Source organism: Gadus chalcogrammus, chromosome 16 (genome assembly GCF_026213295.1).
Source record: "Gadus chalcogrammus isolate NIFS_2021 chromosome 16, NIFS_Gcha_1.0, whole genome shotgun sequence".
Taxonomy (NCBI): Eukaryota; Metazoa; Chordata; class Actinopteri; order Gadiformes; family Gadidae; genus Gadus; species Gadus chalcogrammus.
The window spans coordinates 36,316,238-36,344,075 of record NC_079427.1 but is presented as its reverse complement, the minus strand read 5'-3'; the positions used below and the strand labels follow the sequence as shown (position 1 = coordinate 36,344,075).

Below are 27,838 nucleotides of genomic sequence, written 5' to 3'. Positions count from 1 at the left end.
GGGCAGGCTCTTCTCCCGCTCACGGCGGCGGTCGATGCTGCGGCGCTGCAGCTCGTTCCTGCGCAGTTTGTACTCTTCATAGAGTCGGAGATCTTTAGGCCAGGGCCGCACTGCCTGGCGCGGAGGAACGTGGGCAAGCAGTACTGGCAGGGAGGAGCCGGCAACACTGTCTGGGGAGACAGAAAGTTGTCATAATTGACACAGGAAGTAATCCAACAACAGAGGAAAGACTTGACCTCACCACAGGTTTATGGGTACAATGTTCCACTGGCCACTCGATTGGCCAGTTTTAACCAAGTGGTACCGCCAGTACTGTTACTGGGTAACTGAAGTGGAAGCAACGTGGTTACATGTTTAAAGGCTGAATCCAACCATAAAGTTAACAAAAGGGTTAGGGATCTAATCTATCAACCAAGCTAAACGCAAAGCTGAGCTTATTTCGCCACAGCTTGCTACTTTCAGTTAGAGTTCTGGGGCCGTATTCACAAAGGATCGTAGGGCTAAAAGTAGGTCCTAACTGGCGAATTTAGGAGTAACTCCTAAAAATAATGGGCGTGTCACTCTTAAATTTAGGACTCCTAACTTTTTTCACTAAGAGCAATTCACAAAGTATTTTAGGCCTAAAAGTAGCACCTAAATCTAGAGGAGTTTAAAAGTCCTCAAGAGGAATCCTAACTCAGTAAGACCTATTCACAAAGAATCGTAAAATGGCTGGCAATTGCAGGTATGCCCGGTGTGGTCGGTGCTATTGACGGGACGCACATAAAAATAATTGTGCCATCAAAAGATGAGGACGTGTTCGTCTTCGAAATGTTGTGGAGAGAGGAATTGGGCAGATGAAACGTCGGTTTCATGTCCTCCACGGCGAAATACGCCTCACCCCAGAGACGGCAAGCACAGTCATCACTGTATGTGCCATTTTACACAACCTCTGCAAGCGGAGAAACATTCCACAGCCAGACGATGATGATGATGACGATGATGAAGAGGACGATGACCACGATGATGATGGCGATCACCATGACAATAAATTTGGCCGTGTGGAACCGAGTGGACTGGCATTTAGGGATCACTTTGTGAATACACATTTTAGGTAAACACCTTGGCACAACACTTGAACTTGCAAGCTACAACGTCATTATCGTAGTCTGCACAAACTTGTCATCACCCGTGTATTCTGCTAACTGCACTAAAACTACTTAATAGGAATTCATTTCTAGCCTAGGCTATTTCCTGGTTTTTCGGTGATTTAGTGGGCTCATCTGAACAACCAATCACCGCACTGACCGCCTCTAAACTCGTGCACGAGAATCAACGTAATCCATAGCAACAGCGTGTCACTCTTAGTGATTCATCCTTCGTAAGAGTAGGACTCAGCGTCTTTGTGAATAACTTTTAAGAAAAAACTCCTACGTAAAATGTTTTAGCGCGAGTTAGGAGCACTCCTACTAAATGCTTTGTGAATACGGCCCCTGTTCCATTAACGTCATTTAAGGGACTCTCCGCTAAGCAACCATTGGAATATATCCGACCAAACTAACCTGGTCAGTAGCAGGTTAACTGCCGGGCTTATTTGAGCGGTGTTTCAGAGAGTCCATCTGTCGGGAACAAGTGTACCATCAGAAGGCTCCGCCAAGCCCTCACGATTTTGACAAGTAAAAGACCACAATCGGTCAAATTTACATATGAAGTACAAACAGCCGATTAAATTACGATTAAATAATTGCAAATAAAATTAAATGAATTGCATGTTATCGTGGATATTTTCTCAACAAGATTTCATACTAATCTATGTGTACTACCGCATTCCTGGAACCATCAGTTGGGTGAGTGGTCTAACACTGTGGTGCGGGCGGCCCGAGTTCGCGCCCCGAGAATGTCATTGAATTTCTGGCATTGGCTTATTTTTGTAATTCTCTATGTCAGAGAAGGTAGGCCTATCAATTTACTTTTTAGATAATAAATATATGTCTTACAATTTCCCCAGTACCCAAATATAACTTAAAAAAAAAACATGGTAAAGTTAATTTTATTAATGTTCCTGATAGGGAACACTGCTGCATGGGAAATTGTCAGCCACATAAATTCCATCCAGGCGAGTTTATAAATAGGTGAATGTATGAATTTATTGGTAGGATGAGCCTTCCAAGAGGTCTATGGTATATAAGCAGCACCACTTATGTCCCTGTAAGAGCAAACAAACATCTGCAAGAATGGCATGCCCTTTTAAAGACAAAGAGCCAATAGATGTGGGTGCTTAGGTGTGAAGGCAGGCATCCGAGACCACTTCTGTTGAGATAAATCCTATGGTTAGTCGATTAAGAATATTATTTTCTTGCTGCATTTACCAGCCCTATCTCTTCAAAGAAATGGAAAATAAATGGCATGAAAAGTTCTTTGTTTCACCAGTAATCCTTCCTAAATTACTGATTGCGTGGGGATTGAACCCCGGACGAACAGGTGCAAGTCTGACACGTTACCTTGATTATCTTCCCGATTACAAAACCATGGTCAATATTCAATTAAAATATATAACGCTTAATACTTATACATTCAACAGATCTGCGATTTTTTTTGCCAGGCGGCCTCCCTGTTTTTATTAAAGAGCCCATGCCATTAAAATCACATTTTTCCTGTTGTTTGTTAAATAACATAGGTCTGAATAAGTTTGTGAGCTGTGGTAAGTTTGAAATCAATGCAGTTTGTCTGCTGAATGCAATAGGCAATGAAAGGAAAAAGGCAGAAGAAATTAGCCAATCTGGATAAGGTGACACTGTGACGTAGCGTTGTCAAACTATTATTCATGGCCCTGCCCACTTGGTTGGTTCGTAACCACCCACAAGAATTCTGAAGGAGTCGTGATTGAGCTAGTGCTAAATGCTAATACGTGTATGGTAGTTGCTTAGTTCGTAGTAACAGGCTAGTTACAGAATTTTGAATGCAATGGCAGAACGACATCGAAGTACATGAACTGCGACATGCTGCCTGCCGCCGGTTGCCGCGGCGCGAGGCACCACCGCCGCGAGCACCACCGCCCGGCAGCGGGCAGCCGGGCGGTGGTGCCTCGCGCCGGCAGCAGGCAGCAGGCAGCGCGCGGTTCTGTCTACTACAGATTGATGTGGAAGTGGAAGAACCAGAGACGTCGGAGAACCCGACGAAGTCCTTTGTGATTCATTATATCGTCTGGACGTGCACACAGCTTTTGGCCGTGATAATATGTATTATTTGATATAGATATGTATCATATGATATTATTTAGATATAGAGCTCCAGGACTGTAACGCAAGTGTTGTACACTTCCTTGTTATTTGGATAACCGTTCTGCTGTTGGTGTTATGGCATAACACGTCGGACTCTCGTCTATGGTATTTCTACAACTAGACCCGTAGTGGGGGTTATCTCAGCCATGGTTGAGAATGAATTGGGGGAAAGGAACTTTGGCTTTGACTCCCTGAAGTCATGAACCACGACATGGAGGAGAAAGGGATTGTTGACCGCGGTCGTCTCCCGCCGGAGCCTCGCTGCCGATGGACCACCGCCTCGGCTTCAGGATGCGGTGATTAGCGCTGACCGCTGCCGAGGCGGCGGGAAGCAGGGCTCAAGCGGGATACATTCGCGGCCAACAATCCCTTTCTCCTCCATGTCGTGGTTCATGTAGCCTACTTCAGGGAGTCAAAGCCAAAGTTCCTTTCCCCCAATGCATTCTCAACCATGGCTGAGATAACCCCCACTACGAGTCTCGTTGTAGAAATACCAGATATGAGAGTCCGACGTGTTATGCCATAACACCAACAGCAGAACGGTTATCCAAATAACAAGGAAGTGTACAACACTTGCGTTACAGACCTGGAGCTCTGCTCTATATCTAAATAATATCATATAATACATAGATATCTATATCAAATAATACATCACGGCCAAAAGCTGTGTGCGCGTCCAGACGATATAATGAATCACAAAGGACTTCGTCGGGTTCTCCGACGTCTCTGGTTCTTCCACTTCCACATCAATCTGAAGTAGACGCGGTCGTTTGAGATTCATAATAACCTATCGTCTGGAGGCTCACACAGCTTTTGGCCGTGATAATATATATTATATGATATAGATATCTATGTATAATATGGGTTTCTAAGAGCCATTGCGATACATCCACCGTAAACAGAGCGCATGGTATCGTGGCTACAAGCTGCTCAGGGCCAGGTGATAATATTATATATTATATGATATAGATATCTATGTATAATATGGGTTTCTACGAGCCATCGAGATACATCCACCGTAAACAGAGCGCATGGTACTGTCAGTCAGTGGCTACAAGCTGCTCAGGGCCACACCCCCACCCCCCTCCTTGACCTGCCTTGACACGCCCACCGTATACAGAGCGCATGGTAGTGGCTACAAGCTGCTCAGGGCCAAAGATCCCATGCCATGCTATTTATGGATGCTTTAATATAGGTATTAGTGGGCTACAAACACAGTATTCAAAGACGTCCCCGAAATTCAGCCGTGGTGCAGAGTTACAGCCACTCCAAACCAGTCGCACATTGAGCTTCCCCCAAACGCGCTGTTTCGGTGGGCGTGTCAAGGCAGGTCAAGGAGGGGGGTGGGGGTGTGGCCCTGAGCAGCTTGTAGCCACAGTACAATGCGCTCTGGTTACAGTGGGCGTGTCAAGGCAGGTCAAGGAGGGGGGTGGGGGTGTGGCCCTGAGCAGCTTGTAGCCACAGTACCATGCGCTCGCCGCTCTGTTGACGGTGGATGTATTGCAATGGCTCGTAGAAACCCATATTATACATAGATATCTATATAATATAATATAATATATGATGTATATTATCACCTGGCCCTGCATGCGCTCTGTTTACGGTGGATGTATCGCAATGGCTCTTATAAACCCATATTATACATAGATATCTATATCATATAATCTATAATATATATTATCACCTGGCCCTGAGCAGCTTGTAGCCACGGTACCATGCGCTCTGTTTACGGGGGATGTATCGCAATGGCTCTTAGAAACCCATTTTATACAAAGATATCTATATCATAATATATATTATCACAGCCAAAAGCTGTGTGAGCCTCCAGACGATCAAACGACCGTGTCTTCTTCAGATTGATGTGGAAGTGGAAGAACCAGAGACGTCGGAGAACCCGACGAAGTCCTTTGCGATTCATTATATCGTCTGGAGGTGCACACAGGTTTTGGCCGTGAAAATATGTATTATTTGATATAGATATCTATGTATTATATGATATTATTTAGATGTAGAGCCCCAGGACTGTAACGCAAGTGTTGTACACTTCCTTGTTATTTGGATAACCGTTCTGCTGTTGGTGTGATGGCGCATAACACGTCGGACTCTCGTCTCTGGTATTTCTACAACGAGACTCGTAGTGGGGGTTATCTCAGCCATGGTTGAGAATGAATTGGGGGAAAGGAACTTTGGCTTTGAATCCCTGAAGTACATGAACCACGACATGGAGGAGAAGGGGATTGTTGGCCGCGAATGTATCCCGCTTGAGCCCTGCTTCCCGCCGCCTCGGCAGCGGTCAGCGCCAATCACCGCCTCCTGAAGCGGTGGTCCATCGGCAGCGAGGCTCCGGCGGGAGACGACCGCGGTCAACAATCCCTTTCTCCTCCATGTTGTGGTTCATGCCTACTTCAGGGAGTCAAAGCCAATGTTCCTTTCCCCCAATTCATTCTCAACCATGGCTGAGATAACCCCCACTACGAGTCTCGTTGTAGAAATACCAGAGACGAGAGTCTGACGTGTTATGCGCCATCACACCAACAGCAGAACGGTTATCCAAATAACAAGGAAGTGTACAACACTTGCGTTACAGTCCTGGAGCTCTATATCTCAATAATATCATATAATACATAGATATCTATATCAAATAATACATATTATCACAGCCAAAAGCTGTGTGCACGTCCAGACGATATAATGAATCACAAAGGACTTCGTCGGGTTCTCCGACGTCTCTGGTTCTTCCACTTCCACATCAATCTGTAGTAGACAGAACCGCGCGCTGCCTGCTGCCTGCTGCCGGCGCAAGGCACCACCGCCCGGCTGCCCGCTGCCGGTGCTTCGCGGCGGTGGTGACTCGCGGCTCGCGGCAACCGGCGGCAGGCAGCAGTTCATGTACTTCGATGTCGTTCTACCATTGCATTCAAAATTCTGTAACTAGCCTGTTACTACGAACTAAGCAACTACCATACACGTATTAGCATTTAGCACTAGCTCAATCACGACTCCTTCAGAATTCTTGTGGGTGGTTACGAACCAACCAAGTGGGCAGGGCCATGAATAATAGTTTGACAACGCTACGTCACAGTGTCACCTTATCCAGATTGGCTAATTTCTTCTGCCTTTTTCCTTTCATTGCCTATTGCATTCAGCAGACAAACTGCATAGATTTCAAACTTACCACAGCTCACAAACTTATTCAGACCCATGTTATTTAACAAACAACAGGAAAAATGTGATTTTAATGGCATGGGCTCTTTAATGGTTACGGTGTTCCCTTTTTGAGTTATTATATGCTTTTACTCTAGCCTGGTCCTACCAGACTCTCGTACTTCATTTCATTTGCACAGAGAGTCTGGACCTAATCAATTGACAAACGTTAATTCACTTGAAGGCGGGTGTCTGTTGAAGTTTAAAACTATTGGATCTGCCGAATGGCACTCTGGATCTACCATAACAAATCGCGAACGTTTGGCTGGGAATCACGTTGCACGCAGGCTGTAAACAAACCAAACACTGTGCATGAAGATGTCCGTCAACGAGAGCTGACTTTAACGTCATTGTTCTCAGCCACTCACCCTCTGTTTGCTGATTGGACACACAAAATTTGGACATCCCACAAATATACCACAGACCCAAAAGTAGTACTGAAGGGAAAATAAAATTGAGCGGAAGTACTCAGGCGGGCGGAGCCAAGCTACTTGTACTCCTCATAGACCTCTGTAAGCAGTTTCTTTTAGCCTCTAGAAAAGATCCCGCTCTGTCCTTTTCGGACATTTGATCCATGATTTGACATTCACGGTTCTGGGCCGGTTACATATCTCATGAGCGTGCGTAGGACACGATAACGTTAGCCTGATTTGAACTAACCTGAACAAGGCTGAATTGCGTTGATGGAAGGGCTTTAGCCTCAAATGGAAGTTGGCATTAGTTCTAATTGGGCTTAATCAACTAAGCGTTAGCAACTTTGATGAAATACCGCTCTTGGGTCTAATCTGGTTTCTAACCTGAGATCTAGGGTCTAACATGGGATCTAGGGTCTAACCTAGGATCTAACCTGGGGTCTAGCGGCAGCCAGAGCCTGACTGGGGATCACCTCTCTTTTTCCGTACTTTAACACCATAGTTCGGGCTTTTCAGGTTCAGCTAACTGAAAATCATTTCTTGTCCAATTAGTTCCTCGCTTTAAGATCAATTTAATAGTGTGAATATCAAATTAACTGAGTTCTTGTCAAAATTAACTGTTTGACAAGATCATTACAGTCCATGACTTAAAGTTCTGTTGATTTATGTCCTTGTTTTGCACACAATCACCGCAAACAATTGCATACAAATCAGAGTAAATTTATGGTGATTAGGCCAACCAGAGCTATTTACAACAATGGTCCAGATAATGTTTTCCCTGTGACGGCACTTACCCATCAAGGTTTTTCTTTTATATATTTGTTGGTCTCTCATAAAAACATGAAATAAGCCCCTGTCTCCTCATGAAGCATTAGTTATCGTGTAATCATTATTTTCTCTTTTCCATGATTAATATGTAATGGAAAACCTTTGATTGTTGAACTGAAAGAATTTGATTAGACTCCCGGCTCTCTAAACAACGATTCACTCATTCGACGTTTAGGGTACAGCCCTGCTATAGATCAAAGAGTATTTTTCTTCAAACAAGACACCCGCTCTGCAATGATGGTGGTCTCAGTTCTCACAAATGCTGAAGACAAACCTTTACCCGCTGAACAACTTCAAAAGTCTCCCTAACCCAAGGATCCCAGTGTCTTACTGAAGACCACAAGGTGAGAGAACATATTCTGATGATATTTTATGACACGAAACACAAGATACAAAAGTAATTATTTATTCATGTTTATGAACAGTGGAAATGGCTGGAACAAATTCCAAACCATTTCAAATTGTCACAGGAGCTTTCTGAGCTTAAAGGAGTGCTCTGGCTTTCAGTTTACCCAGTCAACAGGAAGTACCGTGCCTTTCTCAAATAGCCCATCGCCCTTACTTTACTGATTAGTCAATCTCAGCTTTCATGGATCTTGGCTAACTAACTGCTGGTTCAATGCTTCTCATTTGACTATGGCTAAATAGAGATAGATTTAACTTAGTCAGGTTAATCTTAGCGTGGGGCCCATCCTCATCACTTGTCTTCACATTTCAGTTCACCCACACGGATCAGCCTGGACCTCCACCCACATCCCCCATCAGACGATCATCCAAACATCACTGCCCTTGTAGCTTTACTCTACTAATGATAACGTTACTGCTTGTTGCTTCTGGAGACACCATCACTGTTTGGCTAGTATTTTACATGATCAACCACATTCGGATACGTCATCAACTACAACACTAGAGCTGTCAATCTACCACTATAATCCCATTCCAACTTTAATTTCTTATTATTTGTAATGCTTATATTGAGCCCATTATTATATTTACTATGCAGCTAAACACTTTGAACAGAGGCTTATGAATTGCCAATGCCACTATCGGCATGTGGTAGTAAAATGTTCTGCCACTAAAGGGCATTCTACCGATAAACATTTCTTTCTTGCGAAGTAAATAATTATATAAGGCACAAATTGGTATTATATACCATGGCGTCATAATTAGCCTTGTTGTCCATGGTGACGACTTGTTCACACGATTGTTCATTGTGATTTTTTCCCACAAAATAAATCATTGAGTTGAATGGGACTGTACACATACAACGTGATATGTTTTTCAAAAATAGCATACGATATTTAACGACTCTAGCCAGAGAATTTATCTTAGGTATTGAAAACACAATGGTGGACGAAGTACTCAGACCACGTACTGAAAGGTTGGGTATGGAATTCTCTTTTTTGGCCATTTTTGCAAAATTACTGGAAATCCCTATCATAACCCACTTGCAGCCACTGAGTTAGAAGTACTGACATGCAATTTAACAAGTCAATCATCTGTGGAACGGGTAGGGCTCAAAAAACTTCAGCCAATGATTTCCAGAACCACCGAGTGGCATTGGACAGTGGTACGGCAATCAAACGGTCGTACTGCCCTCCCCCTCCCCCTCCCCCTCCCCACGCGTGACCCCTTTGTGCACGTACTCAAAGCTCATGACCCAGAGCAAGCTTCTGTTTGTTGTTATCCTGCGGTAGCTACTGCAGCTAGCTAACTAGGTAATCCACATTTGGACCTAGAAGACAACCCTAAACTCCAACCTAACTAGTCTGGCTCGCTCTCGCGCATCTGTGTTCGCGCTCGTTGATGATTGCGCGTCCATGTACTTGGAATGGGTGGAGTCAGAGTCAGCGTTGAAGGAGAGGGGGTAGGACCATTTGAGTTATGCGATTTCAAAATCTGCTGCCGTTTCGCAAATCCCATACCCAACCTTTAAGTAAAAGTTGAAATACCTAGTGTAAAATATTACTCCAGTAAAAGTGGAAGGACTTAAGTAAAAGTATAAAAGTACTAGGCTCAAATGTACTTAAGTATCAAAAGTAGTTTGGTGTAATGTAGTTCCAATGTCTTGCCATGTCCTTTATACACAGTCAAATAAAAAAACTCTCAATACAATGTTTTCTATTTGTGTTATCTGATAGTGATATCAATGGAAACTAGAAAATGCATTTCCTGCAGAATGTGCGTTGGCTGAAGCGCAAAGTGAGGTTGAAAATATGTTTTAGTAAAGCCACATAGATGTAAAGAAATGTTAAATAGAGTGCGTGTGTGTGTGTGTGACACAGCCACAGACAATGTATGTTTGGTACATGAGCTAAAACAATCCTCAAAATATTCATGCATAAAATGATCTTACATTTATGTAGAACTACAAGTAAGGAATAATCACCGAGAGGCAGGGCAATAAACAGTTTGATATGCCCGGCTCGTGGACGGCTTACGGTAACCTTCCGCGAGCAGGGCATATCAAACTGTTTAGGTGGTAGAGGTTTGAGTGACAGATCTGATGGCCCTCCGTCGCCCCTAATTACTATTGGACAGGCAAGCATTGTTTTTCGCATTTAGCTTCTACCTGGAGTACACCTGGATATGTAGAAAGTAACTAGCCTCTAGCCATATAAACGGGAGTCCCCACAGATAAATGCCCGATATACAACAATCGTATTTCAAACGATTAATAATTTTAACGTAACCCTTTAGGCTTGACATGGTGTTTCTAGGTGTTGTATATTGATGTTGTTTAGGGTCCACGATGTCCGCAATGGTTAGCTGTGTCTTTAGTCATGCATGCATGTCGTGGAAAGGAACGTTGAAAGGAACGACAGGTTTTTGGAATGTAGTGGAGTAAAAAGTAAGATTTTCCCCTACGAAATGTCTTTGGGTAAAAGTATAAAGTCTCAGAAAAGAATCACACTCAAGTAAAGTACAGATAAGCTAAAAAGTAACTTAAGTACAGTAACAAATTACTTTGTTACTGTCCACCACTGTGAAAAGGGAAACCTCAAAAAACGTCTTAAAGCATGGATAAATTAAAGAATGCACTCATCATAATCCCCCTTATCCATGAATCCATTCGCTACACTATGTTACGTTGGAATTAAAATTATTAAATAAAAGTAAATCTCCCAGTAAAATTCAACCGTCTAATTAAATCCGATATTCAGATATAAAGCCTGTCTTCACAAGGCTATAGGCAGGTATATAGGTTATACCAGCAACCTATAAAAGTATAGTTTATAGGTCGAGTGTGCCATCTTTTCACTTATGCAGTGGCAATACGCTGCACATTCGCATCGCGGCTGACGTTAACTTTAAGGTGTGAAAAGTTTATTGTTCATCAGGCATGATGTGACAAAAGCTTTCTAGGCTAAGCAGAAGGATGGAAATCGCTTTTGTTAGCACACATTAAAAATAAATAAATAAATGCACCTGCGAAAGGCATTTCTTTTTTTTGCACTAGACTACCGAATTTGGTTCAAACCACCCTATACGACACCTTGATCGGCCCGATTACATTGTGGTTTCAGGAAATCAATGTGGGCGGAAGTCCATATTGGTCTGTGTAGCATAGCTCATGGGATGTCACGTGATCAGGATGGTCTCATGGCTAGGTTTATCTAGTTTTGGCACCACAATATTTTTGACTATTTCGTCATTTGGAGATGAGCGTCAGAGCTCATGTCAAGTGTTCTTCCTACAGGGACACCTCATCAGATGGCGCCAGAGGTCCGTACTGACGAAGGAGCCGTGGCAGAACCGACAGCAGCCGTAGCTCCTGGTCCGCCCTTCCTTTGGTCTCCGCTTGACTTTCAGCAGCCCCGCGCCCCCGGCTACCACCCTACTGTTGTGCAAGAAGTTGCCCCGATTCCTCAGCTGCTCCAGCAGCACCTTCCGTTTCTGACACGACGGTTTGAGGCCGAGCACCAGGGCAATCTCTGGGTGTCCTTTGTGGACCTTCAGGTGGCGCGCCAGCTTGACCTGAGGCTTCCCGCACACCAGGCAGAAGTTCTTTCTCTCATGGATGCTGGTTTGGTATTGGGTTTTGTCCTGGTCCTGGGTGGTCTCTGGCGTGGTACTGAGGAAGCCTTTGAGAGGGTCTTCTAGAGAAGGACCCCCCCCCTGGTCCAACTTCAGGCTGAAGGGGCGAAGGTTCTCTCCCATTCCCAGGATCGGGTCTTCAGAAACACCTTGATGCTCCCCAAACTGCTAGATAGAAGTACGAAAGACAGCGATCAGTTAATACTCTTGTTAAACAGGATAACTGCTCCTTGTAAGAGCATGTTGGTTTTAATATCACTTACTTTCTGCTCAGAGGCTAAAAACATCTCTGCTTGGGCTGACAATCTACTGACCACCAGATTGTTGTCATTACCTGCAAGAAAAACAAAAATGCACATGGACCAATCAGTGTTTGTATGCTGTCACTAAAAACAAATAAAAAGGTTAAATGAGTATTGGTAATATTTAACAGGCTACATGTGTATATATTAGAGGCCCTGGAAGGCTGAATGTGTAGTCTCTAGCTCCATTTGGGTCTGATTCACATGCAGTACAGCCTATTATCTGCTGGTTGATCTTTGGAAACTGCCCTGTGGTTGGAACATTGTGGGGTAAACCGGACAGCAAGGATCCGATTAGCACTGCATACAGTTAACCTAGATGTGCCGCCCAACCGTATCACACGTTGTACTGTTTGCTAGCTAATATCATCCTATCTAGTTTCTCTCTTAAATGCCAAGGGACACAGAAAGACAATTTAAGGAATTAAATGCTTTACTTACTTCTTCGCCATTCTTTATTTCAGCTAGCTAGCTAGCTACTGCATCTCTTCGTCATTCCGAGGTGCATTTAAAAAACGTTCTATAACCTCCATAACGTTTGAGTGCTTCATGTACTAGCATCAGCACACACTAACTGCTTAGTCGGTCAGCAGCTGCTCAAAAACACGTTTTCTACCAAAAAAGTGTTAAGCTCATGAAAACGAAGATTAACCGGGTTTATGAGGAGGTTTCATTATAGGGAAAGGGGGTACAACCTATCCTATCACCTATTGTTATTTTGGCTTTTGGCATTTACTATGATTTGAGAATATTTCCGTAACTATTTCCTCCTACAGTTTGAGGAATCAATATCAAACCACTACCAAAAATGTATTGCAGAGCGTCTAATTTTACAGTGTACACATTGCGTTCAATGTTTAGAATATTATAATTTAAGATCAAAATTCAACTGGGCACCAAAACTCTAAAATCAACCAATTCAAATGTGAACAGCTGGAGTGGTCAAATTTAGCCCATATATGGAAACTGCGCTTTAGCAGGTCTCCAGAAAATTAGGTACCACTTTGACCACAGGGGCGCTGTAACTCGGGTTCAATGTTAAACAACCAACCACCCAGCCCGTTTGAAACTTGGTATCTGAGTCTTATTTGACATCTACATCAACCTTTCTGTACCTTTTTTTCCTCTTGAACCATGAGCCAAAATGACATTAGTTGGACCTGACGTGAGTAATTATGATTTACTATTGGTGGGAAAAGACATGAAATCATTTGCTGGGGTCTTTACGTTTTCTTACATCGGGGGAAATTTGGAGACCAGGGAATCTCCGCAGCACTCTTAATTAATGTCAGCATTTTTGTTTGGCCCTATTTTAAATTAGATAGTAATGTAGTTCAAAATCATAATATTTTAGTAAGACATGGCAGGGAATCATATTATAGTTATTATATAAATATAATCTATTATATTAGATTATATTATAATCATATATATCCGATTGATTGATATTTTTATCTACAAAAGCAAAAAGGAATAAAAGCATAATAAATTACGACAGATTCTTATGGTTGTAGGATTGGTTTAAAATGGAGGATTCATCATGGAAACCATGATAACAAACTTCATGAAATCATGAAGCTAATTCCCCTCTTCATAATATTTCAATGGTATAGAAACACATGAGGACACTGGTACTCACAGGAAGTGGACCCTGGGAAGTTAAAACCATGAGCCATGTGGCCAGGAAGGTTCCTCTGCATCATCGAGCCTCCAGAGAATTCTGACTGCTGACCCTGGAAAACCAAAGACAGGGACTCGGAGTCAGAGACAATGCAAGGGAAGCTAATCAACAGAGACCCGGTTACCAGTTTTTAACTGTTAAACAATTTGCTATAAAATTTGAAAGTCTTTAACCAATAATAAAAATCATAAGTGAGCGCTGGGAAGTGGAGAGTGTGCAGTGTTGGATAACGGAAAGCCTAGTTTAGTGTTATTTTAATGATCTGGAAGAAGAGTTGAGATTATAGTGAAAATATGGAAATATCCTGAAACATCGCACCGAGAGTTCAGACAGACTACTCCTTGAGCGAGACTTTGTTGTCCAAAAAAACTAACTGATCAAGCGAAAGGTAAAGAAACAAGTTTTATTTTTCTTTCACAGTGAGTAATATAATCTGAGCATGGTAGGGTTGGGCAATCGTCTACAAGCCTCCATTGTCCGATAGCGCCCCCTGGCGATCGCCGATACTATCGGGGGGGGCAACTTTATAATAATTCTATAATAATAATTATTTAAAATAATTTATCACTTAAAAAAAAAAACACGCGTTTTTATTTTTCTATTTTTTTCTTAAAAATGATAACGATTGGACCCTGGTAAGTTAAAACCATGAGCCATGTGGCCAGGGAGGTTCCTCTGCATCATCGAGCTTCCAGAGAATTCTGACTGCTGACCCTGGAAAACCAAAGACGTAGGGACTCAGAGTCAGACACAATGCAAGGGATGGTAATCCCTTGCATTGGTCTTCCTGATTTAAGTTTCGATACTTCGGTGCCGGCGGCGCTGTCATGATGACACACGCAGATGACACACAGCTCGTAGCTGTGTTCGAAATCGTTCCCTATCACGGATATAGTGCACTCGCCATTTTGTAGTGTTGTTCGAAATCTCACTGGTTAATTTCATGCACTAGTATATAAAATACCCCAAATTTGAGTGTACATATGATGTTCCCTACGTGTTACTCCTGTATACCACAATGCAATGCGGTCGTGTTTTTCCGGCGGAGAAGTAGCTGAATAACCGCGAAAACGAATACATTTAATGATGGAGTCTCCGGCTTTCGTTTAGAAATGTCAACAATTTATTTGGGATTTAACATAGAAAATGTAACATTCAAAATTAATGAGAAAAACCTTGTTCAAGGAAATGTAACATTCAACATCAATACAACCTCGAGAGTGCCCGGTTTGTTTACATGATGTGGGCGCATCTGCCTGCGTCACACAAATACCCGGCGCATTTACTGACGCAAATGACGTTTAGAGATGTTCAGCGTAGTGTCCGAATTCTCGTTTGTTCGTTCCCTATGTAGTGCACTATATCATGAATACTATAGGGAATAGTGAGTGAGTGAGTGAATAGGGAACGATTTTGAACACAGCTCATGTACCACAGCTGTGACCCGGAAATGGTGCAGCAAGGTGTGATGTAATTTCGCCTTGCGAGCAGACCGGTAGGTTTCGAGCCCCTCCCCTCTCCTTTCGCAGCAGTGAGTGAATACGGCAGGTCAGCGCTACATAGTATGTTTTCCACCTGTTCATTTCAATTACAATTTGCAGGGTTTTTTAAGTTGTAAAAATAGCTACCACAGCGCTGTTTTTAAAAAAATAAAAAAATGTAAAAAATAAAAATAATTATCGCCTTTTTATCGGCAACTTCAGACGATCAACGATTAAATCCATCTATCGTCGATAGTCGATAGAATCGACTATCGGCCCATCCCTAGAGCATGGCAGTAACAAAAAGAAAAAAAGCCCATTTGGAGGACGTTTATTGACGGGCTAACATAGAACAGGATAACAGGATAACATGGTAGCCCGTTTCCTGGATCCCCTCTTTCATTCTCGCTAAATACTGAGAAAGGTTGTTGACTGCAATAGTCCCTTAGACCAGTGGTTTTCAAACTGTGTGGCGCGCCCCCCCTGGGGGGCGCCAGAGTTCTTCAGGGGGGGGCGCGACGTGAGAAAAAAATAAACCCGAAAAAAACCCTGAAGACGATGATTCAAATCATCAGTCGTACTTCAACTGTAGAAGTAACATAACTAAATCAATTTTCAACCGTTTATCTTCGTGCAAACCATTTAACAAATCTACACACTTGTATATTCAATAATGTCTAAACAGAATTTCGATATCATTTAAAATGTCTTCAGAATCACAGTTATAGTTTCATATCGCTTAGTTTTCAGCTGTTTTCATTGAAGACGTCAGCCCATTCTGATACACCTACTTCTAGACATCGTAACTCATTCCTTTTTTCAATCGTTTACCATCGTTCAACCATTAAACAAATCTACACACTTGGTATCTTCAATACTATCTAAACGGAATTTTGATAGCATTTATACTTTTTTCAGAATCACAGTTTTAGTTTCAAACCGGCGTCGTTTTCAGTTGCTTATAATAATTTAGGTCACCATAGCAACGCCGGTAAACAAACCCCGCCGAATAGTCGAATCTCTGGACTGAAAAGGCAGATCTGATTCGACTCAGAAAATTCAGAGTCGGGGACCCTGAATGAATCTGTAAACCTGGCAGTTTACACAGATTAAGAAGTTCAAATGTATTTAAAAAAGGTTAAGCTAAAACATGCTTAGATAAAGTTGTTAAATTGTGTTGTTTAAAAACGCAAAAAGATGTAATGTTTCAGAAATATGTTTAAAAAATATGTTAAACAATTTGTTTCAAATGTTTCAAAAATATGTTCCAAATGTTTTACAATTATGATCGGAGATGTTTGAAATGTGTAAATAATTAAAATAGCTTTCAAAACACAGGTATTTAGAAAAAAAAAAATTGGGGGGGGGGGGCTCAGCTGAATTTTTTTCTCTGAGGGGGGGCTCACTCTCTCACACTTTGAAAACCCCTGCCTTAGACCAAAGATCCTAAAGTCAAAGACAAAACTACAACAGAAAAGTTGTAGAATATTTGGGTATAGCCCATTTATGTTTACTTGTGCAACAGAAGCATAAACAAGAGATCCGTTTCGCTAATATTGAAAACCGGTCAAAATGATGTTGCAAAACAATTAAATGTAACAAACCCTAATCCTAAGAGAATCTGAATGCAGATCCAGGTCATTAAGAAGCCTGTCGTGCATCTTGTTCTGTTCTAATTAGGAATGTCCCGATCCGATCCACGGCAATGGTATCAGGCCGATAATGGCCAAGTACGCTGGATCAGATATCGGAGGGCATGTAGTGCAGTATTTCAACCTTATTGGTGCCATGACATGCTATTTTATGTATGCTTTAATATATTAGTGGGCCATAACACAGTATTCAAAGGACGTTCCCGAAATTCAGCCGTGGTGCCAGAGATTACACGCCACTCCGAGCCAGTCGCACATTGAGCTTCCCCCCAAATGCGCCGTTTTCAAGGTTCAAGTTAAGTGTACTTTATTGTCAAAAATCTATGTAACGGGTTAGCACAGAAGTTTGAACTTGCGTTTGGCCAGACTCCAATGTGTAGTTAAAAAACATTTAACAAAAAAACATATAACATTTAAATAAGACATTGACTAATAATCACACCACACACACACACACACACACACACACACCACACACACCACACACACACACACACCACACACACCACACACAGCGACACACACACACACACACACACACACACACACACACACACACACACACACACACACACCAGCAGAAGTACAATCAGTGGTCACAAGGTGCAACAGTAAAGTAAAGTGCAACAGTAAAGTTGCCAGTGTACATGGTTGAAGTTCATGTGGGTTTTCTTCTCAGTGGTTGATGAGTCTGATGGTCTTGTGGAAAGAAAGCTGGTTACTCAGTCCTGCTTGTGCGTGACCGCAGGCCTGGCTGGTAGCCGCTTCCCTGATGGTAGAAGGTGAGGAACAGACTGTGTGCTGGATGAGGTTTGTGTCTTTGATGATGTTCATTGCCCCGCTGGATGGAACAGTGTTGAATTGTACAGTTTCCTGAATGCTGGTAGGGGTGACCTGATGATCTTTTCTGCTGTCCTCACCACCCTCTGCAGTGCCTTCTTGTCTGCAGCTAGACAGCTGCCGTGCCAGACAGAGACGTTGCTGGTCAGGATGCTCTCAATAGCACCTCTGAAGAAGGTGGTGAGGGCAGAAGTGGGGAGGTCAGCTCTTCTCATCCTTCTCAGGAAGTAGAGTCGTGTCTGCGCCTTCTTGACCAGCGCGGTGGTGTTGGTAGTCCATGAGAGGTCATTCGTGATGTGCACTCCCAGGAACTTTGTGCTTTTCACAGACTCTACTGCACTGCCGTTGATGATGAGTGGGATGTGTGTTGGTTGTTCCTTCCTGAAGTCTACAGTAATTTATTTTGTTTTGTTGACGTTGAGAAGCAGATTGTTCCTCTCACACCAGTTGATGAGTAGCTGTACCTCCTCTCTGTATGCTGAGTCATCATTGTCTTTGATGAGGCCCACCACTGTTGTGTCATCTGCAAATTTGATGAATTGATTCGTTTCAAATTTGGCACAGCAGTCGTGGGTCATCAGCGTGAACAGCAGGGGGGATAGCACACATCCTTGCGGCACCCCCGTGTTTATGATGGTGGTCGCTGAGGAGTTGTTTCCGACTCTGACTGTCTGCGGTCTGTTAGTAAGAAAGTCCAGCAGCCAGTTGCACAGTGAAGTGCTGATGCCTATTTTACTCAGCTTGTCCACAAGATGTTGGGGGATGACGGTGTTGAACGCAGAGCTGAAGTCTATGAACAACATCCGTGCGTGACTGTTTTTATTCTCCAGATGAGCCAGGCAGAGGTGGAGTGCTTTTGCTATGGCGTCATCAGTGGAGCGCTTGGGGCGGTAGGCAAATTGGTATGGCTCCAGAGTAGTGGGGAGGGTGGATGTTAGGTGGGCCTTTACCAGTCTCTCAAAGTTTTGGTGTCTGTAGCTAAAATGCAAATGAGGAGGAGTGAGGCGGCTCAAGGAGGAGGGTGGGGGTTTGGCCCTGAGCAGCTTGCAGCCACGGTACCATGCGCATCCGTTTACCAGTGGAATTGTATCGCAATGGCGAGGCGCACACAGCCTTTAGCAGTGTTCTGTAAATATTCTAGAACACACGGGAGTCCTGGAGCTCTATATCTAAATAATATCATATTATACATAGATATCTATATCATATAAAATATATTATCACGGCCAAAAGCTGTGTGAGCCGATATTATGAATCTCGTTGGGTTCTCCGACGTTCCTGGTTCTTCCACGTCCACATCAATGTGAAGTAGACTGAACCGCGACAAGGAGAAGGGGATTGTTGCCGGGCAGTGCTTAGGCACCCCCGCCTCCTGCAGCGCCGAGGCGGTGGTCCCTCGGCAGCGGGAAGCGGGGCTCAAGCGGGTTCGCCGCCAACAATCGCTTTCTCCTCCATGTCGTGGTTCATGTTCTTGAGGGAGTCAAAGTCAAAGTTCCTTTCCCCCCCAATTCATTCTCAACCATGGCTGAGATAACCCCCACTACGAGTCTCGTTGTAGAAATACCAGAGACGAGAGTCTGACGTATTATGCGCCATAACACCAAAAGCAGAACGGTTATCCAAATAACAAGGAAGTGTACAACACTTGCGTTACAGTATATCTAAATAATATCATATAATACATAGATATCTATATCATATAATACATATTATCACGTCCAAAAGCTGTGTGCGCCTCCAGACGATATTATGAATCACAAACGACTTTGTGGGTTCTGCGACGTCTCTGGTTCTGCCATTTTCACATCAATCTGAAGTAGACTGAACCGCGCTCTGCCTGCTGCCCGGTGGTGGTGCTTCGCGGCGGTGGTGCCTCGCGGCAACCGGCGACATGTCGCAGTTCATGTACTTCAGGGAATCAAAGCCAAAGTTCCTTTCCCCCAATTCCTTCTCAACCATGGCTGAGATAACCCCCACTAGTCTCGTTGGGGAAATACAAGAGACGTCAAAGAACCGACAAGAAACACTTGCGTTCCAGCAACACACACACACACACACACACACACACACACACACACACACACACACACACACACACACACACACACACCACACACACACACACACACACACACACACACACACACACACCTCATTGGCGGGCCAAGTCTATGGGCGGGCCAGGCAGAGTAAGGGGAGGAGTTTACTGCATGGTGACGACATAGGAAACCACATTCCAAATCAGCGCGCTTGAGCCTCCGTTTTTTTCAAAGGCGTGCAGAACACTTAGTTCTCGTTTTACACGGAACGCAAGTTTTAGCCACTTGGGGACCATAGGCAGGCTAGGGGAACTCATTTTTATGTTAGACAACCTCATAAAGTGAGATTTTAATGCCATGGCACCTTTAAAGAAGAAAAAAGAGAAACATCCTGATGCAAAATTTGGCTGTCGCCGAGCGCGTAACGCATTCTCAAGGTCACCCACTCAAGCTTGGGCTAGAGCGGATCTGATTCGGTTCCCCTTTGTGATCGCCACAAGCTAACCATTTTGGTCATTGCGGACGTCCAATAAATTAAAATGATTACCGTATTTTCCGGACTATACGTCGCTCCCGAGTATTAGTCGCATCAGTCAAAAAATGCTCCATGACGAGGAAAAAAACATATATACGTCGCATCGGTGTATAAGTCGCATCTATTTTTAAACATTTAAACAATAACGTTTAGTCTGGAGAGACTGAATAAAATTGCAATAGGAATATAGGTGTGTCGGTCCCACTCGTAGTTCTGAGAGTATACCGAATTCAGTGACACCGGGATTCCACCGGACGCGTATGCGCCGCGGTCCTAAACCTGAGCGCACGATCGGGAGGTGGAAGTTGCGCAACTTGCGCTAGATGCCTTCACAAGTCCAGCGGAGGGCTCCAGTTTTCGCCGGCCAAGTCATGCGCTGTGATATGTGTGACAGCTATGTTGCACAACATTGCAGCTAAGGCTGGGGTAGCTTTGGTTGAACCGGAGGACATTGAGGACGATGACGACGAGAATATAATTTATTCGGTGGTGCAGTAGGCTTGCAGCGTTCAGTTGTAGGCCTAATGAATGACGGTGCCATCTTGCGGCCGAAGATTATGTACGCACAATTTTGGCATATAAGTCGCTTCGAAATATAAGTCGCAGGGCAAGCCAAACTACAAAAAAACCGCGACTTATAGTCCGGAAAATACGGTAATTGATTGGAAATACGATTATTATACATCGGATGTTTGTGTGCGGGGACCCCCGTTTATATGGCTAGAGGCTAGGTGCTTCTTACATATCTGATATACTTCCGGTAGAAGCGGAATGCTAACTTAAACAATCTTTTTCAAGTCCTGCTATCTACACAAACAATATGCCATATAAAAGAGACTCCAAGGAGTCCAACCGTACAAGCCTTATCATTTTGTGAGCTTATCACGATTAACTAGATCGAAAGAATAATGTCAATAACACTTTTCCTGGGTACTACAAATGATGACACAGCCATTTAACACAAGCCATTTAACTTTTCTTTAGTGATGTGGTTTTAGGGGGCTTATTGCAGACCTGCAAACTCCTCAGAGAAAAAAAGGTGGCAGTGTCACGGGGGGGATTTTTTCTTTATTGTAATATGCAAATGACACTAGTCTGAGTGTGACTTAACAAAACTCAGCATACTTTATCAAAAATCAATGTCAAAACATCCTTGAGGCTTATAAAAAATATTTTATTGACAACTGTCACAATTTTATTTTTTTGTCACTTAGCCTGTGGGGTGTTCCACAAAGCCGGTTTTATCACATAACCGGGTAAGTTAACCAGGGTTGCTGTACCCTAGGTTTTCCGTTCCAAAAGGATCACGGTATGTTATTGCTATAGCAACATATGCTCTGAATCAAACCTGGTCGGACCAGGTTTTTGCGCAGGGTTAAGTTTGAAACATAACCCGCGGTTTTGGGTATTTCAACCGGCGTTCACCGCAGGATTTCACGATTTCAGGTTCACAATGGCATGCACTTTTGATGAGAGAAATGCTGATATCAGAGTGCAAATTATACGTGGCAATCCACCGGGAGCGATTGATAAGACCACGGCTCGACATCTTGGCATATTGGATGACTTTTTGCTGGAGTGGAGAGATATAGATTCTCGCGCAAATCTTTAATATATTTAAATAGCCTTACATAGCCAACACTACCAATCGAGGACCTAGCCTCAGTTCACTCCAGACTATTTGCGTAGCCCTCCGTTTTTTTCAAATGGTAGTTTTATCTAGGCTATAATGCTGGAGATGCTGAGCACATCACAGTCGTTTCAGATGACCCATCCAAGATTTGTATCGGCCTCCTATCATACAAAGAATATTGTCTGAGTACTATGCCGAGAGGCATTTAGCCTACAACATAAAGTATAAAATAGTCCTAACGGACTTGCAATCCACTGGAGAATGTTCGATCGTAGCCGGCGGCTTCCTTACAAGCACTGATCCATCTGTGAAGTTGATGAATTGTCACTTTTAGGTTTTCTACCCAGTTACCAAAAAAAGAAACATTTGGAATAGTATGCGCTGTGGCAAGCACACGGTTTGCATGTGTTACTTCGAAGGCAAAAAAAATCTAAAATATCCTACAAGAAAACACAAAACCTACATTCAACCAGTGTGGGGTATGGCCCATGACTCTCTGAGGTGGTAGGTACCTCCAGGTACCCCCTCCATGCCAGGGCGCCCTGAATTTATGTTTATTAACAGCTCCTCCACCGGGGTCAAGACAATTTGAGGGCCAGATCCAGTCTGCCGACTGTCAGCCTTTTCACGATTGGCTTAAAAAAATGGCTTATTTAAATTTATACCAATACGATGGTGGGAAAAGCTTTTTTTTTTTTTTTATACTTCATTTTTATACTTGATCCTCTGACCGCTTGGAAGCAATCGGAGTACATATTGTTTTAGAAGAAAGGGGTTATGTGGTAGATCTTTAAGAATGCTTAACTGGGATATTTATATATTCATGGCTCAAATATTAAGGATCATGCTTTTGACGTGTAGGCCTAACTAACGCATTTACGCGGTCAGCGATCCGCTGCCAGGCTTTGGTTCTCCGGGTTCCAGAGGTTTTAGCGTTCCCTTTTCTTGTGATAATGTCCTTCTCCTCGTCATAGCTCTCCAGGAGAACCTGGAGTTCCATTTCATTTAAATAAGCGGCCCGTTTCGCCATATCGATCAGGGTTTCCATGATCCATACATCACGTCTTTTTAAGTTTGGCGTGGACGCGCACAACCCTGTGTTAACCAACCCCGAGTTGATTGAACTAATGCATAACCGCTGCTGTGGAACCGAAAACTCTGGGTTGGTCGGCACAGGGTCAATCAACCTAGAGTTCAGCGTTAACTCAGTGTTTGTTAAACCTCCGTTCGTGGAACACCCCTCTGGACAAGTGTTTCGCAAGCTCTCTTGCGTTGTTTGGCCGCATGCATATGCGGATGCGCGGTAGCCAGGCGACCGTCTCATCCAATGGCGAGTTCAGTTGGCGCTGTGTGCTTCAAGATTCCGATTGGCCCAGAGAAATGTCAATTAAGAAGATTCTGAAGCAAGTGCTGAGATTCCGTGGCCCAGAGAAATGTCCATTATAAGAATGATCCAATAATTTTTCGCAATTCTGGACCCACCCCCCCCCCCCCCAAAACAAAACTCTCCGGTTCTACATGATTCACGTGAATGACCAAATTGACCAAGAAAACGGCGATTGTCGCCGAAAAGCAACAAGTTTGCAGCTTTGTTATTGGCAATCATGAGAAAAGTGCTTCCATTTATTTTATTATTAGGGGTCCAAGCACAAGATGCGAGGCAACCTATTGTTGTTAGTTTTATCATTATTATTCCCAGTGTGCGAAATTCTCGTCAATATTCGGGGGGGGTTTCCATCCCCCGATTGTTGCGCAATGCCGATCTAAATTTTCTGACTATGCAGTAGGCCTATAACATTACAGTATTTCTTGGATGCAAGAAATCAGTCTATAGCCTACATGACAACATGCACACAAACACAATTTTTGATAATCCGATATGCTATAGTAGCGTATTCGTAAAGCAACACTTTATGTCAGTACTGACATAGGAGGCTGCAAAGGCAAAAGTTGTTTGGACGCACGTTGTTTTATAACAAGAGGCAAAGTTGTGCATACCAATGCAAACACGACAATAATTGGCACCATTCTGGCACACTTAGAAGAGCAATCAACAACTGAATAAATGCCAGGTATAGCCTTGCAAATGAGCAATCAGTTCTATCATCACAATTCAGTCAGTGCAAAGTGACTGAAGAAAAAGAGATGTAAAAGATAACCATAAGTTAGAATATACCCAAAGTGTGTGAGTGATACACTCTGGTTTAGCAAAATAACAAAATAACATATTTGTGAATAAATGTTTTGAATTCTGAATACTCGACATGGTGAGCTTAAAAAAATGTAAGTTACCACCATTAGTGACTTTTTTTTTTCTAATATATTTTGGACAAAATTTGAGACCCACCTCAAATTTCGCATTTGAGGCTTTCAGGTGGTCGAGCCCCGTATTTCGCACACTGATTATTCCGCCACGTTTGACTTACACAGCCAAAACCACACGCAGCCTTTTTATGAAACTTTCTACAGCTGAAGAGGAAGCCTGAAGATTAATAGAGATGAAATATTACACAGATTAGCCCAAAGGTGATGCTATAGCATTATTCCAACCATGGCATACTTTGAACGAGCATATCTCGTGACGCCTTTGACTTACAGTCATGAAACCTTTCCCACACATGCATATCTTCTAGGGATGCACCGAATTTTCTGCCACCGAAAGATTTTCGGCCGAAAATGGCCCAAAAGCGCATTTTCGGTTTTCGGCCGAAATACTTTTATCACCGACAACACAGCCGAAACAGAAATATGTGATAACGCAAACAAAAAGCGCGGCCAGCACACGCTTGTCTGGATAAGCGCAAATATGTCTGTGGTGTGGACGTTTTTTAATGTTGCTGAGAAAGACCCACATCGAGCGATTTGCAAAAATTGCAATGCCTTGATTTGAATGAACTTTGTACACAGTCATAGCCATAAATGCAATGGTACTAGGGTTGCCGCGGTGTGGACATCTTCACAACGAGTAATACACTCGTGTCAACAACGGTATTACACCGAGTATAAACGGCATAAACTTTGAAACTAGGTCAACTCTCCTCTCACACTCGGTGACAGCGTCTGGCAGCGGGTCAATTCTCGGTGACAGTTTCTTATAACGTTCTATATATGATAGTATAATATGATTTTATACATAATATCACGGCCAAAAGCTCTGTGCGCCTCCGGATGGCCGTAGCGCGGGGAGCTCTCGTAGGGATTGGGCTTCGCAGGGTTTGTTTACCAGCGTTGCTAAGGTTACCGGTCTACTGCGTTCCAACGCATTATTAGGTAGCCTATCTATTAGAAAAAACACATAAAAAATAAAACAGTGCAAAGACAAACTGGCAAACTTATTTTTTTAATCAAATAGGCCTAAAGATGAAGACGATTTTTTTTTTATTACTGGAAAAAAATAAGAAAATAACTCGGTGTTGGCCTCAACACCGGTAACACCGGTAATACCGTATACCGCAGCAACCCGAAATGGTACTAATAATTGGCGTAACAATTTCTTTCGGTGTTTCGGTTTTCGGCCTTGGTTTCCTCAATTTCGGTTTTGGCCAAGAATTTATTTCTAATATCCCTAATATCTTCAAGATGAACCAAACTGCCTCTAGAACCTATGATCCGCCTGGATACATTTTCCGCAATTTAGTCCAGTCATTTTGTCAAAAACCTTAAATTCCCAAAGGATCCTAGGTTGTTTGACTTAAACAAAATCCCTTTAGCACATATCATATATGGACCAATGTCTTCAATCTGACATAAAGCAAAGCTTGTACAAAACTATAAACCAACCCCCCCACACTACATCAACAACCTACGCCTTGCAAATGAGCTAAATGTGTTCTACTGTCACTTTGATCGACAAATGGACAGACCTGACACCATCCCCCGCGACACCTTCTTCCAGCCTCATCCCACTGACTTCCCCACCACCAGCTCTACAGGACCTCCACACCTTCATACCTCTGTGTCCCCCACCTCCCCCACCACAGTGACGACTCTCTGCCTGCAGGAGTGGGACGTCCACAGGCTCTTTAAGAGTAAGAACCCCCGCAAAGCAGCCGGCCCAGACTCTGTCTCTCCATCCACCCTGAAGCACTGCGCCGACAAGCTGTCACCAGTGTTCACGGACATTAGGGCTGCAACTAACGATTATTTTAATAATCGATTAATCGGTTGATTATTTTTTCGATTAATCGATGAATCGGATGAAAAAAAGAAACATTTGTAATTGCTGCATCTTCTACCATCTGGTGACCTGGTGCAGCCAGAACAACCTGGAGTTTAACGCTTTAAAAACAGTGGAGATTATTGTGGATTACAGGAAGAACCCTGCCCCATCCACCCCCATCATCCTGTGTGGCTCCCCAGTCGACTCTGTGGAGTCCTGTCGCTTCCTGGGCACCATCATCACCCAGGACCTAAAATGGGAGCTCAACATCAGGTCCCTCACCAAAAAAGGCCAGCAGAGGATGTTCTACCTGCGCCAGCTGAAGAAGTTCAACCTGCCAAAGATTATGTTGGTGCACTTCTACACTGCCATCATTGAGTCTATCCTCACCTTATCCATCACTGTCTGGTACACTGCTGCTACGGCTAAGGACAAGAGCAGACTACAGCGTATCATACGCTCTGCGGAGAAGGTGATTGGCTGCAACCTTCCATCCCTCCACGACCCTGCACAGCTCCAGGGCTCTGAGGCGGGCAGGCAGGATTATGGCCGACCCCTCCCATCTTGGTCACAGTCTATTTGGAACTCTCCCCTCTGGCAGGAGGCTGCGGTCCATCAGGACCAAAACATCCCGCCACTTGAACAGTTTCTTCCCCTCTTCAGTTGGGTTCCTTAACAGGTCCCAGGACCACCACCCCCACTGACTGATACTGACTCTGGCACTCATACCCATCACCAATTTGTAAATTCTTACACATTTTTAAGTATCGTTTACTTTAGTTTTTAATTTATTCTATTTTATCCTATTTTTAATTGATCATTTATGTCCCTGCTTGTTTATATTGTGTTATACATATATCACTGTTTGTTCATTATTATTGTCTTAATGCATGCACCTTATTCACCAAGCCAAATTCCTGGTTGGTGTAAAACCCTTCTTGGCAATTAAATCCTTTCTGATTCTGATTCTCTCTCCTTGTCAGTATCCTCAGACGTCATTTGTATTATTAACTGCAAGGCACACACACGCACACAAACACACATCATCGCGTTTTTCTTATAAGCCTTCCACACAAGAGCATGGAAACCAGACAAATATTTTGAAATGATTATGCTCGGGTCCGCATCGGGCTCGGATACATCTGCACGGACAGTTAAAAAAAACACACGCACATTCTTGCATGCGCATTCCCTAATCTTCTTCTTATGACAAAGGAACACGCGTGCAAGGCGTGCATCGCACACATTCCACACATGTGACACACAGCACGCACACTAGAGCTGTCACTTTTTCCAAAAATGAAATTCGAACGAATTTCGAATGTCCATAATTAATTCGAATACATTCGACCCCCCCCCCCCCCCCCCCCCCCCCATAGAACTATTAAAAAATAAAATAAAAAAAAACACGACAACAACTGTTGTCGTGTTTCTTTTTATTTCTTGTGGAAATCACGTATACCTACTGAATTCATAACAGCAGGATAAAAACACATCTTTGATAACACATTTGTAAACACAACAAGAGGAAGCTCCGACACACAAGTGCGGCTGTCTTTTACGCATTAACAATAACTGCTCGGAGCGCGATATGCGGAGCGCATGTCGTCCATGGCACACACAGCCTAAACGAACAATCTGTGAGGCCGACCTCCAACACGGCATGCTGCTCTTTTTATTCCTTACGGACAAGAAAAATACAAGTAGTCATCGCAGCTCTCCGTTTACCGCTGCCAGCTGCTTCCGTCAGCCGTGCTGTATAAGTCCCACAAC

The 27,838-nt window shown here is 43.4% G+C and overlaps 1 protein-coding gene across 3 annotated transcripts in view; it reads right to left on the bottom strand.

The window, feature by feature from the left end:
* Positions 1-9,338: 9,338 nt before the first annotated feature.
* The window catches only part of LOC130406547 (uncharacterized), a 46,318-nt gene continuing 27,818 nt past the window's right edge, over positions 9,339-27,838 (bottom strand). For 2 of the 3 annotated variants that reach the window (XM_056612192.1, XM_056612190.1), the window contains 3 exons: positions 13,685-13,778; positions 12,007-12,077; positions 9,339-11,911 (listed from right to left, as the gene is read on the bottom strand). In XM_056612192.1, coding sequence (XP_056468167.1) covers positions 11,387-11,911; positions 12,007-12,077; positions 13,685-13,778 — 690 coding nt within the window. In that variant the 3' untranslated portion in view covers positions 9,339-11,386. The remainder of the gene's footprint in view (positions 11,912-12,006; positions 12,078-13,684; positions 13,779-27,838) is intronic. The other variant, XM_056612191.1, reaches the window with a different exon arrangement.